This window comes from Dipodomys merriami, unplaced genomic scaffold (genome assembly GCF_024711535.1).
Source record: "Dipodomys merriami isolate MVZ:Mamm:240054 unplaced genomic scaffold, mDipMer1.0.p SCAF_3, whole genome shotgun sequence".
NCBI classification, from domain to species: Eukaryota; Metazoa; Chordata; class Mammalia; order Rodentia; family Heteromyidae; genus Dipodomys; species Dipodomys merriami.
The window spans coordinates 117,005,320-117,024,512 of record NW_027204492.1 but is presented as its reverse complement, the minus strand read 5'-3'; the positions used below and the strand labels follow the sequence as shown (position 1 = coordinate 117,024,512).

Genomic DNA, 19,193 nt, shown 5'->3' with positions numbered 1-19,193 from the left:
AAAATTTTGTGACATGGAAATTACATGAACTAAAGCTTCAACACACCTATTTATTTACACATTATCTATGGCTGCTTGCCAACTCCTATGGCAGAGATGAGCATTTGTAACAGACACCCATAGCCTACGACATTAAGAATATCTGCTCTCAGACCATTTACAGAGACCGTTTGCCAACCCTCATTTAGGTAAAATATGATCATGCATAATTAAATTGAGATATGTCATACATTAGAATCCTTACCATCAACACTAAATATCTATCTACCAAAGGCATGACTATAATTACATACAATGGCAGGAATGAATCTCATAAAGCTGGAAATAAAAAGCTAGATACCAAAAGTACAGGTGGTTGGGCTGGAGGCTTTCTGCCCCTGAATTCAAACCTCGGTACCACAAAACAAAGGACAAGTGGATGGGGCTGGGAAGGTGGCTCAGTGGTAGAGTGCTTGCCCCTCATGCATGAGGCCCTGGGTTCAATTCCTCAGCACCACATAAGCAGAAAAGGCTGGAAGTGGCACTGTGGCTCAAGTGGTAGAGTACTGGCCTTAAGCTGAAGAGTTCAGGGACAAGAGTTCAAGCTCCATGACGGACAAAAAAAGTATAGGTTGAATCTCAATATTGTTTTCATTTGCATTTCCTTTATGGTCAGAGATGTTGAACATTTCTTCATGTGTCTATTGGCCATTTTGACTTCTTCTAAGAAGTCTCTCTTCGAGTCATTAGCCCATTTATTAATTGGGTTATTGTTTCTTTGAATGAAGGCTTATTTTTGGAGGTTTTTTTTGAGCTCTAACAATATTTTGGATATTAGTCCCTTGTCTGCTATATAGCTGCTAAAAATCACCCATTCTGTGGTTTTTCTATTTAGTTTGTTGGCTATGTCCTTTGGTATGTAAACACTTTTGATTTTGATGCAATCCCATTTCTTTTATTTATTGTGATTCTGGATCTTTATTTAGGCCTGGGAGCCCTATGTTTCCCCTACCCCTTCCTGTAATATTTTCATGGTTTCTGGCCTTACATTGAAGTCTTTGATCCATTTTGAATGATTCTGGTGATATTCCACCTCACCCAAGTTAGAATGGCCAATATCAAGAACACTAACAATAACAAATGCCGGCATGGCTGTGACCAAAAGGGAATTCTGTTACACTGTTGATGGGAATGTAAGTTTGTTCAACCACTCTGGAAAGTGCTGTGGAGGTTCCTTGAAAAACTAAACATAGAGCTACCTTATGACCTAGCAATTCTACATCTGGGCATTTATCCAATAGTGCACAAGCAAGGCCACACTAAAGCTACCAGCACAGCTGTGTTCATTGCAGTCTTGTTTACCATAGCCAAGATATGGAATCAGCCCAGATGCCCCACAATGCACAAATGGATCAAGAAAATGTGGCACATATACCCAATGGAATTCTACTCATCCATCAGTAAGAGTGATATTGTACCATTTGTAAAGAAATGGAAAGACTTGGAAAAAAATTACATTAAGCAAAGTAAGCCAGACACAGAAAGACACAGGTTGCATGGTTTCTTTCATTTTTTTTTAAATTTTATTTGTGAACATACTGTACAGAGGGGTTACAATTACATGGGCAGGATAATGCGTACATTTCTTACCAAGCATTGCAGCCTCCTCCTTTGGTTTACCCTTCACATCCCTTCCCAGCTTCCCCCCTCCCCCCCCAGTCCCAATCCTTCTCGTTAACCCCCTTCCCCCCCCCCCCGACGTTGTAAAGCTCGTTTTGGACATGACAACTTGTACTTCTCATTGTTGCAACAGGTCCACCTGTATCCTTAAACAACTGGTTTTTCCCCATCTCCTCCACAAGTTATACTGACATCAAATATAGTGAAAGCAGGGGTTATACTGTGGGGGAGGGACATACAAAGCAACAAAGAGATAATCTTATAAATGCGTTAGAAACACATGCATGAAAGAAAAAAACATTAAAATACATATCTAAGGGTTCATTTTCCTAACATCACATTATCTGACCTTTTCCGCTTGACTCATACATATACTAGATATTGCAAATAAGGGAAACCATGGGACCTATGTTTCTTTGGGCCTGGCTTACTTCATATAACTTTTTCCAAGTTTTTCCATTTCCTAACAATCTTTCATTTTTGGTAGCTACAGTGTGCCTATAAATCTGCAAGTAAACACACTAGGTGGTAAGCAAGGAGTTACAGATGAATCAACTGAAGTGTAATAGATTTTTATGGAGAGTACAAACTGTAATTTTTTTTTTAAAAAAAAACTAAGTCAAAGCCCCACAAAATAAGTACCAGAAAATGGGTGCTTGCAAGAGGGTGGGCGGGGCCAAGGAGAGGGGCAGAAGAATGAAGGTGGGAAGGGGGAGAATGCGGACAATTCTTCGTATGTAGCGTATGTAGCGCGGAATTGAGAAAGATAAGGGCGGGGTGGGTGGAAGGGGGTTGAAGATGTTGAAGAGCTGACACAGATCAAGATGCATTGCACACAACAGCTGCTTTGTTAAAAGGCAAAAAGTTAAGTACATAACTTAAAATTAAGGCAACTTAAGAGAAGGGGTGCGTGGGGGCGGTGAGAATGTTGAAAGAGGTGCCATTGATCAAGATGCACTGAATTCAGAAACTGTTTTGGTGAATGGCAACCCCTTAGTACACCTACTTAAAGATAGGAAAAATATTTCCCCCAAAAGTACAGGTAGTGGGGCTGGGTGTGGTGGTGCACACATGTAAATCCCAGTTACTTAACAAGTGGAGATTGGGAGGATCAAAGTCCAAGGCAGGCCCTGGCAAAAATTTAGCAAGACCCCCATCTTAACAAACAGATTGGGTGTGGTGGCATTCACCTGTGATCCTAGCTATGTGGAATGCTTAGGCAGGAAGATCAGTGCTCTGTGCTTGAGGTCCTAACCTAGCCCCAGGCAAAACTTTGAGTCCCTATCTGGAAACAAAACCTAATGAAGGCAGAAAGCACTGGAGGCATGGCTCAAGTGGTAGAGCAGCTGTCTAGCAAGTGCCGTGCCCTGAATTCAAGCTCCAGTATTGCTGTCCTCCCTCCAAAGTGAAGGTAGTATACATCTTGTGGCTCTAAGAACAGGAGCCAGAGCTGGGCACTGGTGACTCACACCTGCAATGCGAGCTACTCAGGAGGCCAAGAACTGAGGACTGGGCAGGAAAGTTCGAAAGACTCTTACCTCCAATTAACCACCAAAAAGCTGGAAGCAGAGCTTGGCTCTGTTAGAGCACTAACCTTGAGTGAAAAGCTGAAGGACAGTGTCTAGGCCCTGACTTCAAGCCCCAGGACCAGCACAAAAAACAACAACAACAACAATAACAGCAACAACAAAAAGAACAGGACCTAGGCTGTAATCCCAGCACTCAGGAGGCTGAGGCTAAACCATCTTCACTTTGAGCTCAGCCTGGGTTGTAGAAAGAGACTCTGTTTCACTAAAGAAGCAGACATGAGTGACCTGGGTTGATTGAAGTCAGGCGAGTGGCAATCTTGGAGGGAAATAAAAGTGACTGAAGGGACCTTGATGAAGGCAGGCCTATTCAAGAAGAGAAGAAATCGATCTCACCTTTTGGTAAGAGGAATCGAACAGTATTTGTGGCCTTGTTTAAGTTGGATGGCACATATGCCACTTCCTGGAGTCCTTAGGGGTGCCAGAGCCTCAGTGGATTACTGCAAATACTCTCTGCCCTTCCTGTAGCATAAGAGACTTCTGGTAGGCCGTTCATGTAACCTTTATGTTTCCATCAGTCAAAAACATCATTGGTATTAACTCAATAACAAACACGGTCATCATTTAGTAATTTGCAGAGGTAATTTTCAGGGGTTGAATTAGAAAATGTCAGTTTTTTATCTTAAACAAATGAATGCTACTATATACTCTGTTGAGCAGGAAACTTAACATCACTGAGGCAGTGATTGCTGCGCCCTGAATTCTTGTCTAGACATATACTTCCTAAACTTTAATGTGCCTGTGAATCACCTGAGCATCTGGTTAAAAAGTAGATTCTTGCATGGTGCCTGTGCCTCACGCCTATAAACCTAACTACTCAGGAGCCCAAGACCTGAGGATCACAGTTCAAAGCCAATCTGGACAAGAATGGTAGTGAGGCTCTCATCTCCAATTAACCACACACACAAAAAAGTGGGAAGTAGAACTATGGCTCAAATGGTAGAAAACCAACCTTGAGCAAAAAAAGCTAAGGGACAGTGCCCAGTCCCTGAATTTCAGGACTCAATACAGACCCCCCCCCCCCCACACGCAGAGTAGGCTCTGATTCTATAGGGTTGGGTTGGGTAATGAACTTGCCCATTTCGAATACAGATGTTGGTGGGCTGCTTTGCCATCCACAGGAGGGTTGTCTTATACTGATTGTGGGCACAATCAAACCGCCATGGGATTCAGCGCTAAATAACTTCCAAAGCCCACACTAGCTACAAAAAATGACTGTTTGGAATTTCCCTCAATGCTTTGGTGCTAAATTGGCATAGACCAAAGGTGGTCCTTTATTAGGAACATAAATCAGTTAGTTAGTGATGCCGTAATTTCTTTAGCTGACAGCCAATGCCCCTTTTCCCCTGTGGGCACACACATTTACAAATGGGCGAGAGCCCTGACAAAGGCAGAAAATTAGGCTCAGATTGTGCAAAACCAGGAGCACCAGCACCTTGGAGGAATGCGATGTGCGTCATATCAGATCTGACTGGCTCCAAGCCGGCTCTGGAGAGCTGAGTAAGATTCTAGGTTTGGGTGGAATTTATCTGGTAAACAATATTGGTATTTGATCATGTTATTGACATAGGGTTGTAAAGATGGATCTCGGATTTTTATGTAAGCACACTCATTTGGACGTTGAACAGTCATTGGAATGTGTTGGTTGTGGCCTTCAAGAGTGTGTTGAGCACAAAAGGATTCATTCAGGTTTACAAATCTAATAGTCAATTCATTTAAGTTTAATTTTCAAAAGACTAGATTTTTCTTGGAAGGTCAGCTAAAACCTTTTTCTTTTTAAGTTCTATTTCAAAATCTAGCAGATAGAAACCCCTTTTAAGGGACCTTTGGAAAAGACTGGATTCAAGTTGCTTAATTAATTGATTAAACATCTGCATTTTTTGTTTGTTTCTGGTGGACCTAGGATGTGAATTCAAGGCCTTGCTAAGCAAGTATTTTATCATGTGAGTCATGCCCCCATCCTTATTTCTCAAACATTTATGCCCAGGCCAGCCTGGACAGCAGTCCTTCTATTTATGCTGCGTGCCTAGCTGGGCTGATAGGTGTGCATCACAATGTCCAGCTTTTATTGGTTTAGATGGTGTCTCTTGAACATTTTCCCCAGGCTGGTCTTAAGCTGAAATTCTCCAGATGTCTACCTCGTGAGTAGCCCGGTTCACAGGCAGGAACACGGCATCTTGCATCTTCATGAGTTTTAAAGCATATGCAAAACTTTTAGAGTACTGCCCTCAGTTTACTTTTTCATCTGTGCCATTATCTCAGTTAACAAATACATTTCCAAGTGCACAATGAACTCTTTGAAATCTGATGAATCAGATGTATATAGTGAATCCTAAGTTCTCCTAACATGTTCACATACTGTATATAAAATTTGTTTTAAACTAAAATCACTAGTTTATTCAGTTATACATTTTACAGTGATTTCCAAACCTGAGAAATTCTTTTTTTTCTTTTTCTTTTTTTGTCAGTTGTGGGGCCTGAACTCTGGGCCTGAGTGCTGTCCCTCAGCTCTTCAGTTCAAGGCTAGCATTCTACCACTTGAGCCACAGCGCCACTACCGGCCTTTTTGGCTTATGTGGTGCTGAGGAATTGAACCCAGGGCCTCATGCATGCAAGGCAAGCACTCTACCACTGAGCCACCTTCCCAGCCCCTGAAATTCTTTTAAACGTTTACAAATGCCTCAAATACATTTGTCCCTCTGTATCCATATATATTCAACTAAGTACAGATTTTTTAACAATTTCACCTGTATTGAATAGGTCTTGGAATTTTTTGTCATGGTTCCCTAAACAATACAATGTAATAACCATTTACATAGCTGTTTATATTGTGTTAGGTATTATAAGTGAGTTAAAGTATAGTGAAGGATGTGTGTAGGTTATAAGCAAAATCATTGGGAGTCCTGGAACCCATCTGTGTGGATACCAAGAGACAATTAAATGTACAGATTTCTTCTGCATCCCTAATATGAACCATATCATACCAAGAGACAATTAAATGTACAGATTTCTTCTGCATCTCTAATATGAATCATATATCCCTAATATGAAGCCAGTCCTCGGGCTTGAACTCAGGGCTTGGGCACTGTCCCTGAGCTGCTTTTCGCTCAAGGCTAGCACTCTACCACTTGAGCCACAGCGCCACTTCCCGCTTTTTCTGTGTATGTGGTACTGAGGAATTGAACCCAGGGCTCTGTGCATGCTAGGCGAGCACTCTACCACTATGCCACATTCCCAGCCCTGAATCCTGTTTTTGATTCTCTTAAAGGTTTCTGTTACTTTCCTAAATTTTCCTATAGTGGAAAGATTCACCCCCATTTTAGATGATAATTACAATCTAGTAACTGAGCTTGTGTACATACCCAAGATTTGTGCCTGACCTTGAATGGATTCTTGTCAGTGCCCCTAATGGGGTCCTTAACCCTATTAAGAATCACTATGTCTGTAGCACAGTAATTCATGAGAGGTTGTCTCAAGTCCCTTAACCTTTAGTTTTGAGTTATACACATTACTGATTCTTCCTCTGTACACGTGGATATTTGTAGAGCTGACAGCATTGATCACTTCATTGGATTTTGCATTTTTTTGGTTCTTAAGGTATGTATTTTTCCCTCTAGCTGTAAAGACCTTTGTACTTAAAGGAATCCTGTGATAGATCAGTGTCCTTTCTATGTGCCCATAAAGACCTTTGTGATACCAGCAGGAACATCGTTTTGAGGGTATCTCCCAATAATATTCCATTTTGGATATCTAGTATGGCTTTGTGTGAGCTGTGGTAACTGATTTTGAGGTCATTTTGGTGAGAAGCTATGATGTCAATGATTAACAAGATCCTACTTTATTCATTCAACAAATATATCTTGATGACCGGCTCCTTGCAGATATACGGGGAGAATAACACCTGCTCTTTGCCTTCTGTTGCTTCTCACCCAGAGTTTCTCAACCTTAGTTCTGTTGACATTTGGGGCTGGATAAGTGTTTGTTGTGCAGAGTTTGCTATGAAGTTCAGCAGCTTCGGGTTAGCAGCTGCTAATCAGCAGCCTCCGTGTACTCTGCCAGTAGCACTGTTTCCCGCCCCACCCCCACCCTGTCTTGAAAATCAGAAATGTTTCCCGATATTGCCGAATGTTCCTAGGAGGGAGGCAAAAATCACTTGGTTGTAAACCACTGTTCTGGTCTAGTTGGGGAGCACCGATATCAACAAATAGACACAAATGTGATAGGGGCTACTGAGGGAAATCTATGTGGTACTCTGAGAGATAATCACGAACAGATCCTGGTGTCGAGGTCCATCTGGGCTGATAGAATAAAATACCCTCGATGGAGAGGCCTAAACAGTGGACTATTTTCCCACCGTTCCAGAGGCTAGCAGTCCGAGATTAGGTGTGGAGAGGGTATCGGGCCCTATTCTGGATGACAGACTGCAACTTATTGTATACATCTTTTCTTTTTTTTTGTCAGTCATGGGACTTGAACTCTGAGCCTGGGCGTAGTGCTCTACCCCTTGAGCCACAGCACCACTTCTAGTTTTCTGGTGGTTCATTGGAGATCAGACTCTCACGGACTTTCCTGCCCGAGTTGACTTTGAACCGCAATCCTCAGATCTCAGCCTCCTGAGTAGCTGGGATGACAGGTGTTAGCTACTGGCGCCTGGCTTCCTTACATAGTAGAAAGACTGCAGTTTACACACTAGCTTTCTAACCCCTTTCTACGAGCAGTAGCGCCATTCATGAGAGCTCTGTTTCCATGACCTCGTTACTTCTAAAGGCCTCATTGCCTACTAACACCACATTTTAGGATGTCATTGTGTGACTTTTGGGGGACATAAATAAATATTCCACCCATAACACCTGTTGAGGAAAAACATAGCTCAGAGAAAGCAGTTTTCAAGTTATGATCTAGCATAGAAGTTAACAAATATTTTTCTACAAAGGATCAGATGGTAAATATTTTCAGCTTTGGGGATGATGACAGCTCTGATGCAATTTCTCAGCTCTGTCATTGTACCTCAGAATCAAACATAGACAAATATATAAGTGAACGAGCATAGCTGCATTCCAATAAAGCTTTATTTACAAAAACAAGTAACATGAGATTTGGCTTGTGGACCGCCTTGATCTAAAGGTTGAATGGAAGTCAGCCAAATAAAAATGGTTATGATACATAATGTCGTATGGACATCAAAGCAATTTCTATATGATTGACTGAAACTTCATGAATCCTACATCCCTCTTCCTTGTGAGACTATGATTAGATGTACACAGTTGGATCCCATTCAGACTTGGTTTTTGGTTGAGGCTGTGTGCTAGGTGGTGTGTCCTTCCACAGAAGCAGATCAGGTATTGCTGCCTCTGTTCGTAATGTTAGCAGCCACTGGTACTCAAAATTGGGTTGTAGCCAATCCTGGGACCTCAATTTGAAGTCTGCCATTCCTTTAAGATTATCTAAAATGCTTCCAGAAAGAGAGACATCCCTAATCTTCTGGCTGGATATCCTGGGGTCCAGGGTAAATCTGAACTTTGAACAGAATGTGATAGATAAGGACCTTTCTGTCTTGCCTCTGATCTCCACTGAATGTTTACTGTTAAAGTTTATGGAATGCACTCGTGAAGTCAAACATGTTATACCTGCGGCTTCTGAGTCGGGCAGGATTTTTAGGTGCAAAGATGGTAGGCCTGTGTTTCTTGGGGTTTCCTACTGACTAGGACAGGGTTCTAGACTGCAGTCTGTACTACAGCAGCAGCAGGAGGCTGGGGGCAAATTTCAGGTGCTTATGTTCTTAGAGTCGCTATCATGAAGTGCCACATACTGCGCAGCCTGAAACCACAGATTTATTATTGCCCAGCTCCAGAAGCTAGCAGTGTGCAATCAAGGTTTGAACAGGGCCATATACTCTGAACACCCGTAGAAGAGTCTGTTTCATGTTGTTTTCTCTTAGCATCTGATGGTCACAATGTCCTTGGCATTCCTTGGCTTGGGGCTGCATCACCCCAATCTTGGCATTGTTCAATGTAACATGGTCTTTCTTGGTATCTGTGTCTCCTTTCCTTCATATAGGAATGTCAGCCATCTTGGGGTAAAGGCCTATTGTTCTCAATTAAAGTGCTATCACACTAGAGCTGCTTAAGACTAGATTTTCAAATAAAGACAAACCCACAGGAACCAAGATTGGGACATGTGTGATTTTTAAAGTTATTTGAGGGCAGGGGAGCCCAATCCAAGCAGACCCCAGAGAATTCAGGCAGTTAGGACCTTAGAAGTCCCTCCTGCCAGCAGGGCCGTGCTGAGGTTGAGGAAGACGATGTGCTGTCAGAGGAGGCAACAAATGGTTTTATTTGCAAGGACATCGCTGCTTTCCCCCGAACAATCTCCTCTGCTCTCACTGAAAATTGTCTGTTTAGAATTTTCAAAAGACATAATGATCAGCTCTCAAAAGGCTAGCTCATGGCTGTTTCCTGCGCTGTCATTCAGGTCTTGTGCTCTGAAGCACTCATGTTTCTCGTTCATTCATTCATTCATTCTTTTTTTTTTTTTTGTTGGTTGTGGGGTCTGAACTCTGGGCCTGGGCGCTGTCCCTCAGCAATTCAGCTCAAGGCTAGCGCTCTACCACTTGAGCCACAGCGCCACTTTGGGATTTTTCTGCTTATGTGGTGCTGAGGAATTGAACCCAGGGCCTCAGGCATGCAAGGCAAGCGCTCTACCACAGAGCCACCTTCCCAGCCTCATTCGTTCATTTTTGAGAGAAGGTCTTGCTATGTATGCCAAGCTGGCCTAGAACTCACAATCCTCCTGCTGCTACATCTAGAATGTTGGGATTATACATGTGGGCTATGTGGAGCAGGCCCATGCATACTTTAATGTTCAACTGTTTGTGCCTTCAAATTCTTTGGATTTTCTTAATAAGTGATTATGAATTTTCATTTCACCTTGCAAAATATAGTCCACAAATTATATAGCCACTCATGGGTAGGGATAGCAGGTACAGGAGATACATAGGAAAAAAAGGCAATAACTTTGCTTATGGTATGGTTGGCTTTCAGGGCTGCCTTTTGTCCATTTCTACTTCCATGCCTAGGAAGCAAAACTGAATTTCACAAGTGGCAGAGACTAAAGTGAGTCACAGACAGATCCAGGCTCTTCTGTGTGCTCATCATGCAGAATGTGAAAGCGGCCTCTGATTACGCTTTGCTTACTGCAGAGGAGAGGGCCCAGCACCTCTTGAATGGTAAGAAGGCCCTTATTGATTATGCAGTTAAGTGAGGAAAACATCACCCGGCTAGCTTTTTGAATCAATAGTGTTGCATAAACATTATCCAAAGTTACATGTATTGGTAAGGTTTCTTAACCCCAGCACTTGTGATCTTTGGAGGGATGGCGCTCTTGTGGGAGCTGTTACTGTGGACGCTGTAAGATGTGGAGCAGCATCCATGGCCTTTACCCGCAGGACGCTAGTAGTGCAGTGCGTGGCTCCAGTTGTAACAAGCAAACACTTCTTCACACACTGGCAAATGTCCCTAGGGAATACAATTGCCCTCCCCACTGACTGTCACTGATAAATAACAACCTTGTCCCGGTCTGTTGTTTCAGGATCCAATCAGGTTACTTGTGTTTACAGACTGTTTCATTCATTGCCACAAAAGAGACTAATTTGTAATGCTAGTGTCATCAGAAAAAAAAAAAAAGATTGCTCATTTGTGTGTCAGATAAATCCTCCTCCTTGTTGCTGCAAGTTGAGACCTCCGAGCTTTTTGGCTTGGCTCATCCGGTGGAGAGGTCTGCAGTTTTTAAGAAACTGTTTTTCCAGATACACAGGAGACCAGAGTCCTAATCCAAAAGAAGAAAAAAAAAATCCAGCTAGGAACAAGCATCTTGTACACTGGCCCATGGCAGCTGCATCTTCCTAAAATTACGGTTTGCCTGAAATAAATTTTAAATTGGCCTGCCAGCATTTTGTTGAACATAGCCCATGGGATGGAAAGAGAAAGAAGTAAGAAGATTATAGTATTGAGAAGAGAGGGCTGGGAAGAAAGGAAGTAGTAGATGGCTACTCTTTCTTTCTTTCTTTTTCTTTCTTTCTGTCTTTCATCTCTTTCTCTTTCTCTCGCTTTCTTTCTTTCTTTTCTTCTCTTTTTTCTCTCTCCTTCCTTCCTTTTCTCTCCTTATCTTTCTTTCTTTCCTTTATGCCTTCCTTCCTTCCTTCTTCCTTGCTTTCTTCTTCCTTCTCCCTCCCTTCCTCCCTCCCCTCTCTTTCCTTCCTTCTTACTTTTTTCTTTTCTTCTCTTCCCTTCCCCTCCCTTCCTTTCCTTCTTCCCATCCCCTTTTTTGTGGTAGGGTTTTCCTCTAGAGCTTCCTCCAATGCATGGTCCTCTGTCTCAGCAGCCTCCGTTTGGTTATTGCACGTGAGTGCCGTCACACCTCGCCTCAGGTTTTCTTAAATTCGGAAGACACTTAAGTATGCCTTTTAAAATCCAAAATTTAAGGATCCTGGTACATACCTACACAAATCAAGAAAGTCTCACTTGACAACCGTGCTCTAATCTATGCGCCAAATCAAAACCAAGGTTTTTTTTTTTTTTAGTTCCAAATCAAATAAGTGTCTAAAGCTTATGAATTTACATAAAAGTATAAAATAAACATCAAAGAATAATGGCATCTCATCTCCATTCCAAGTTTTGAGCCCTTGGAAAGGGCTCCTCAGAGATCTTTGCATTCCCTTTCCTTTCAGCCTGAAACCAGCAAGACAGGAATGAACAAGAATAACGTCTCCTAATCTCCCATGAGGATTTGCATTATTTAAATATATAAGAAGCACCCATAATTGAGTAATTATTCTAGCATTTAAAGAATGTCAAACAATGAACCATTTCTTCTTTAGACCTAATCCATCCCCATTTCGGTTGTAGTTTTAGTACAATGTGTAGAATTATCCAACTTGTCATTTCCTAGATCACTTGATTGTTTATACAAGGTAGGCAAGACTTCTCTAGCAGGACTGTGTTTATTTTTCTCATTGGAAACTTGATGAGTGCAGTCTCATAAATTTTCCTTTTTAAGAAGCTTCTTAAGTGTTGCATGTGTATAGATCTAATGTTGTATTTTTCTTATTAAAATAAAGGTTATCTTTGGAGAAAGGGGTAGGGAGAGAAGGCAGATTCTAACAGAGTAAAACTCTTCAATCTCTGTCCCTGCTTGTTTGATTTACTCCGTAACAACCATTTGAAAGACAGCATTCTGTAAGTTATACATCAGTGCATTTTAGCAGCCTCAGAAAGGGAACTTCCCAGAGGGACTGGGGGTAGGAGAACAAAAGTATTTGCATGTCCTTTACCCAGAGTGAAAGTAGATTTTTCTGAGCTGTTTTGCCATCTGAAATCTTGGTGGGAGGATGAATCATTACAATGCCCTTACTTCTGCTGTTAGCATGGCTGTTGGTTTTAATGTGGAGGAAAGAAAGAATGCATAATTGTGTATTCAGTTAGGACTAAAGACTCCTTTACCCTGCAATGTTGTGTGGATGCACTTATTTTTAGTTCAACATGGAAAGTACCACTTGACTGTAAGAAATACAGGCCTTATTTTTTCCTAACCGTTTGCATGCTTGTGTGCCTTCACCCCCCCCAACCCCCACCTCTATATACCCTTTAGTAATTTATGACAAAGCTGGGAAGTCAAGAGTTTCTCCACCCCTCTACCAACTTTTCCTTCCCAATTCCATTCATAGGTTTTTAAGGATAAAGAGCAGGTGCCTGGCACAAACACTGCAACTCCAAAAGGGCTAGTGGGGGTGATAAAGGTCATGATCACCCCAAACACTGGCTTTTCTGGCTTGGATTTTCCTTTTCTAGAAGCTCCAATGACGAGCTCTGTTTAGAAAGGCAAATCCATCAGGCCTGCCGTACTTATTGCAGGACGAGGGGTCCAGAGGCAGTGGTGGGCGGGCTTGTGGATTAAGCTTTTTTTTCAGAGACTATCTCCAATCTCTCATCACTGCCGTGCCCTGTCACTCTCCTTTCTTCTCTATGAATGTGGGGGTGAGATGAAGAATACCTTAGATGTTGTGATGATGAACTGAGCTCAGACTTTCTGAGTGTTTAGACAAGAGCAGGCGTGGAGGAGACAATCCCTGTCAGGTCCCTAGAAGCAGTGGCTGAGATGGAATTCTTCTGTGAGCAGATGATTGGGAGCAAGGAGGCAGGAGGCAGGACTAGGCAAGGTAGAAACTGGTAAAGCTATGATTTTGGAGAAATCTAGCTTCAGTCCAATTCCCTTGGGCAGTTTTGAGTGTTTTAGAGGTTGTCTTACCAAGACAACATGACCTGGCACAGTCAGCCATTCTGGCTTAAGTGGGGTGGTCTGGGTGCATAACCTCTCAAGCATCTCTTGTCAGTCAATAGTTATCCTTACTTAGTATCCTTTGGAGAAAAGAGCCGATCTCCGTGAGGACGAATGGGACTGACCACTGCAGCGTCTGCTAAACAAATCTGCTACACAGCAGTCTCATGTACCAAGAGGCAAGAGCTCAGAGTCCAGGAATCTGAAGACGAAAGCCTTAGTGTTCCCATTGAAGTTATCTTCTCTTCAGTCTCTCAAACCTCCCCTGAGCCCTCAACCGGATGCTGCCACCTTCACGTCATTGTATTGTAACTGCCTATTTCTCTGTTTAGTCCCCTAGGCAGGACTGTTGGAGCAGAGACTATTCTGCCTGTGCCTTGCAGCATTGTGACACCCAGCACAACGTCCACAGCCCATAGTGAGTGCATTGCCCACTGCTGGCCGAACACTTGCTGCTTTTATCTCCTGACAGGATTGGACATCACAAAGTACACTTGTTCTTCTGTGTTCTGAGGGTGAGGGAGGGGGGGAGATTTGTTCTAGAACACTGTCCTCTCCAACCAAATTCCTTAGGTGCTCAAGACCCTTATAGGAAATGGCGTGGGATTTGCATGAACCTATGCAATTCTCTTGCATACTTTAAATTATCTCTAGAGTACTTAGAATACTTAATGTTAGTGCTATATAAAGTTATTAGACTGTAGGGGCTGGGAAGGTGGCTCAGTGGTAGAGCGCTTGCCTTGCAGGCCTGAGGCCCTGGGTTCCATTCCTCAGCACCACATAAGCAAAAAGAAAAAAGCCAGAAGTGGCGCTGTGTCTCAAGTGGTAGAGCACTAGCCTTGAGCTGAAGAGCTGAGGGACAGCGCCCAGGCCCAGAGTTCAGGCCCCACGACTGGACCCCCCCAAAAAAGTTATTAGACTGTATTGTTTAGGGAACAATGGCCAGAAATCTGTACATGAGACTCTGAGTTCAAGCGCCAGTACTCTCTCTTTCACAAACTCTCTGTGTGTCTCTGTCTATTTCTGTCTCTGTCTCCCTGTTTCTCTGTCTCTCTCTCTCACACACACAAGAAATCTGTGCATGCCTTTTTTTTGGGGGGGGGTCTGGTTGTGGGCTTGAACTCTGGGCCTGGGCACTGGCCCTCAGCTCTTCAGCTCAAGGCTAGCACTCTACCACTTGGGCCACAGCACCCGTTCTGGCTTTTTTTTTTGCTTATGTGGTGCTGAGGAATCGAACCCATGGCCTTATGCATGCAAGGCAAGCGCTCTACCAGTTAGCCACCTTCCCAGCCCCAATCTGTGCATGTCTGTATGGACAAAAACATTGTTCCTTAAGTACATAGCACATACCATGAACAATGTCAGCTTTTTGGTGGTGGTTTGAATTCAGGGCTTTGAACTTGCTTGACTCTGTGTGTACCACTTGAATAATGCCTCCAGCCTGGCTTTTTGCTGCTTAGTTTTGGAGATGGAGTCTTGAGGACTTTTTTTCCCTGGCTCACTTTGAACAGAGATTCTCTGGATCACAGCCTATCCAGTAGCTAGTATTATGGGGCATTTGTCACTGCTGCTTCCTAACAATGTAACATTTTCTATTCTTGGTTGGTTAAATTCGGGAATACAGAACCCAAGGTATAGAGGGCCCAGTGAGTTTGGTTTTATAACCCTCCCCACTTTTCTCTTTTTTTTTTTTTTTTTTTTTGCGTTTGGTCGTGGGGCCTGAACTCTGGGCCTGGGCGCTGTCCCTCAGCTCTTCAGCTCAAGGCTAGTGCTCTGCCACTTGAGCCACAGCACCACTTCCGGCTTTTTTCTTTCTGCTTATGTGGTGCTGGGGAATCGAACCCAGGGCCTCAGGCATGCAAGGCAAGCGCTCTACCACTGAGCCACCTTCCCAGCCCCCCCACTTTTCTCTTAACCCCTAATAATTGTTCATGGTTAGATAAAATCCCCAAGTGATGGAATTCCTAGCATAGGACAGATGTTCAGGGTGTAGGAGCAACAGACACTAACTGGGGAGCAAGGAAGTTGTAGTATTGTAGTGGGAGGTGAGCAACACAGACTTTCCTTGGGGAAGAACCCGCCGGTCTCTGTAACTTCACACTCTTCTTTTTAGAAACAATTCTTCTTACACAAAAGTAGCATTTTACCAAAACGAAAAAAAAAGGAAGGTTAAAAAGATCCTGCTGAAGGAGTATGCACTACGGTGAGCATTTGGAGACATTTGCTCGAGTCTCTTCCCCTGTGTATCTGGATTTGGATCCCTGTTGGACTTTATTAGCAATCTTGTTTTTAAATCTTGGAACAGTGTTTTTAAACCTCCCTGACACCTTCCTGAATTTCCTGGCATGAGGTCTGACGGCGCTGGGGCTGTAGCACGCACTGGCAGGGAACCTGGAGCACGACCCCGCTGGGCTCTGCGGTTTGAGATGTGCTCAGGACCCAAGTGAGCATCTAAGTTTCAGGTTTTCGGAGATGCCCAGGCTTCTCCCCCAGCAGTGCTCTTCTTGGGCTTGTGCTCATATCTCACAAACTGGATGCAGAACTCTGGGGGCGGGGTGGTGGTGGTGGCGGGTGCTTGGGACAAGAGTGTGGATCCCCTCCCCCGTGGGCCCTGTGGGGCTCTCGTGAAAGGATGCAAAGTGGCCACGTGCGCGCTGGCTGTCGCAGGTGGGTCTTGCCGCTGGCCCCAGCGCGGGCGGGGGCGCGGGTTCCCGCCAGCTCCGCGGCCGCCCTGGCCTCCCCGGGGGGGCTCGGCCCACGTTTGCGCAGCAGCTTGGATATTCAAGAGGCTGAAGGCACAGCCTCCACCCCTCCAGACGCAGAGGGGAGGACCCTACATGTGCACAGTTGGCGAGCAGGTGAAGTGAGGTGACTGCCTTCTCCCGCGAGAATTGTGTGGACTTCAAGAGTCAGCCCCAAGTCGGTGGCGCCAGACCCCGGGTGGAGCGTCGTCCTCCTGGCCTTTCTTTCTTTCTGCGGTGGCCTGGGGGCGGACTGACGTGGCGGCGCCCATCCTGGCCCCCTTGCGGTTTCCCAAGGCCGGAGGAGGTAGTGGAGCAGGAGGGAAGAAGGAGGAGCTCGCTCGCGGAGCCGGAGCACCAAGCAGAGGAGGCGCCGCCGCCGGGCGTGGGGGGGTGGGGCAGAGGAGCTGAGAATGGAGGAGGAGCTCCCGTGGGAGCGTGGAGGCGGAGCGGCGAGCCCGGAGGATCCACTGGGAGAAAAGGCGGGGAAGAGCGAGGCGGACTTAGGGGCGGGGACATCAGGGGAAAGCCGGGGCCTAGCGTGGAGGCGGAGCCTCGGGGACAGATTGAACGAGTTGCAGCGAGTAGGGGTGGAGCCAACAGACAGGGGGCGGGGCCTGTGGCCCCGCCCTCCAGACCCGGCTGCGCGGAGGAGCGAAGATGGCCGGACGCGGACGGGCCTCAGGAGTGAAGTGGTCGCCGGTAGCGGTAGCGGCGGCTGCAGCTCCGGCCGTGAGACTGTGACCTGGTGCGCGGCAGCCACCCGGCCCATCCAGACATTGCAGGCGGCGCAGACAGCGGCGCACAAGATCCGGAGGGCGCCGGAGCGCGGGCGCCCAGCAGAGGATGCGCCGGGTGCGGCGGGAGGCTCCCCGCGGCCGCCCCCGCGCCCCGGGCACCCGGCCTTAGTGCTGGCTGAGGAGGCGGCGCGCGCGGGGCGGCCGGGCGCCGGCGGCGGGGCCCGCGCCGTCATGCCGTGGTTGAGTGGCGGCAGGCGGCGACGGCGGGGACAGACACGGGAGGCCCCGCGGGAGCCACCGCCGCCCGCGCAGCCGCAGCGGTTAGAAGCCCCGGTGGCGTCCCCCGCGGTGGTCCCCGCGCCCTCGGTGCCCTCAGTACCGCCGCCGTCGCGGGCCAGGGAGAGCTCCGAGCTGCCGCTGCCCGCCGGCTGGGAGGAGGCGCGCGACTATGATGGACGCGTCTTCTACATCGACCACAACACGCGCCAGACGTCGTGGATCGACCCTCGAGATCGGTAAGGGGGCCGGCCGGTGGAGATGCGGGATCCGGCGCGGGGGCCGGGGATGCGCTGGCGCCGCGCCCAGTTCGGCTCCGGGCCGCCGGGAACCCAGGGCTGCCCGTGCCCCGCAGCCTCGGGGCCGGGACGAGCTCTACTGTCGGGGGGCTTTCATTCCCGCAGCGGACACTTGTCTGGAGCCCCGCGGTCGGTCCGGCCGATGGTCGTGGCGTCTCCAGCCTCGCGTGTCTGCGCGGAGTTCGTGTGTGCGTGCGTGTGCGCGTGTGCGTGTTCGTGTGCGCAGTTGGGGTTGGGACGAGAAGCCGAGCCTCGCTCCGCTCCCACACGGCTGCCAGGGCTCGGGCCGAGGATGGAAGCTCCCGCTCTCCGGGCCTCGGGTTCCCAGAGCGCGCCGCTCGGGCTGGCCTCCGCCCGCTCTCCGGTCGCGGGGCGGACGCTCTGAGTCGGTTTCCTCGCGTCACCCGCTGTCCAGGGCCTGGGAGTTGGGCCCCTGGAATTTCCTCTCCCGAGGCTTGACGGATGACCCGCTTTTCCTTCTGCTGCGGTGGCCTCGCCCATGCCTACTCGCGGCCTTTATGGCCCGCCGTCCCGGCTCCAGGCGGGCCATCCTTCCCGGCCCCCACTGTGGCAAGATGCGCTGTCACCTTGGATCACAAACATGCGCCCCAGCTTTGGGGTGTGGGTTCCTTGGCAAGCGGACTGAGCCTGGTTTCCATCCAAAGCCCAGCGCCAGACTGGCACTAAAGGGATTCCCATCCCTGGAGTCGGGAGAGACTGTTCCCAAACTCTCTTGATTACTCTAGCGCCTTAAAAATCAAGTGAGGTAAAAATCTGTTTGAAATAGCCTTGTGTACTGTGGCCAGAATGGGATATGATTAGTCCCATATGCTTTTGGAGTAACTGAAAAACAAGAGTTGTATTTTAACTTTCCTCTTAGTGCAAGATATGCATGGGACAGAGTTGTCTTATTACTCATGTAAATAAATCACATCCAGTAACAACAGAATCTTGTAAAAAACACTACCAGATTTCGTTTAATTAATTTCATAGAAGAACGGTTTTCTTTCTTTTCTTTTTGGCTTGATTGTCTGCTGGACCCAATGGTTTAGCTACTTTTTGGAGAGATGTAGTTTTTGTACAATTAAGGATTCTGTGGAAATCAACTGTTTCCATTGGTCATTTGATATCTTGTCCTTTTCAGAGCCTCTTCTCTCCACTCTGGCCCCAATGCCAAAAAGGAAATACTGCAGGCTTCCTAGCAATTTCAAGACTTGAAAAGGCCCAGTGTGGCGACATTGTGCCTGCTTCCTCCCACCTACACAGGAAAGGCACGCAGCAAGGCACTAGAGTTTGAAAATAAACTTTTACTGAGGGAAGCTAACTTGTTTGAAGATTTCTATGGGTTTAGATAGGGAAAAACAAGACCAAACAAAGGGATCATGCTTCCCCCATGTTCTTGAAACCTTTGCGAATCTCTGAACTCGGAAACTTACATAAAACCTAGAACAATTCCATGGATTAAAAAAGCTGCTCAGTTATTTTGAAAATCAGGTGACATCATATAATTTTAACCAAATGTGAGAGCCACATCTGTTTGATCAAACCTGAATGGTTCTG

The 19,193-nt window shown here is 46.3% G+C and overlaps 1 protein-coding gene across 1 annotated transcript in view; it reads left to right on the top strand.

Annotated features, from left to right (window-relative positions):
- Positions 1-16,910: 16,910 nt before the first annotated feature.
- Wwc3 (WWC family member 3) overlaps positions 16,911-19,193 on the top strand; it is a 111,759-nt gene continuing 109,476 nt past the window's right edge. Inside the window, exon 1 of the mRNA XM_070040911.1 lies at positions 16,911-17,573. Coding sequence (XP_069897012.1) covers positions 17,290-17,573 — 284 coding nt within the window. The 5' untranslated portion in view covers positions 16,911-17,289. The remainder of the gene's footprint in view (positions 17,574-19,193) is intronic.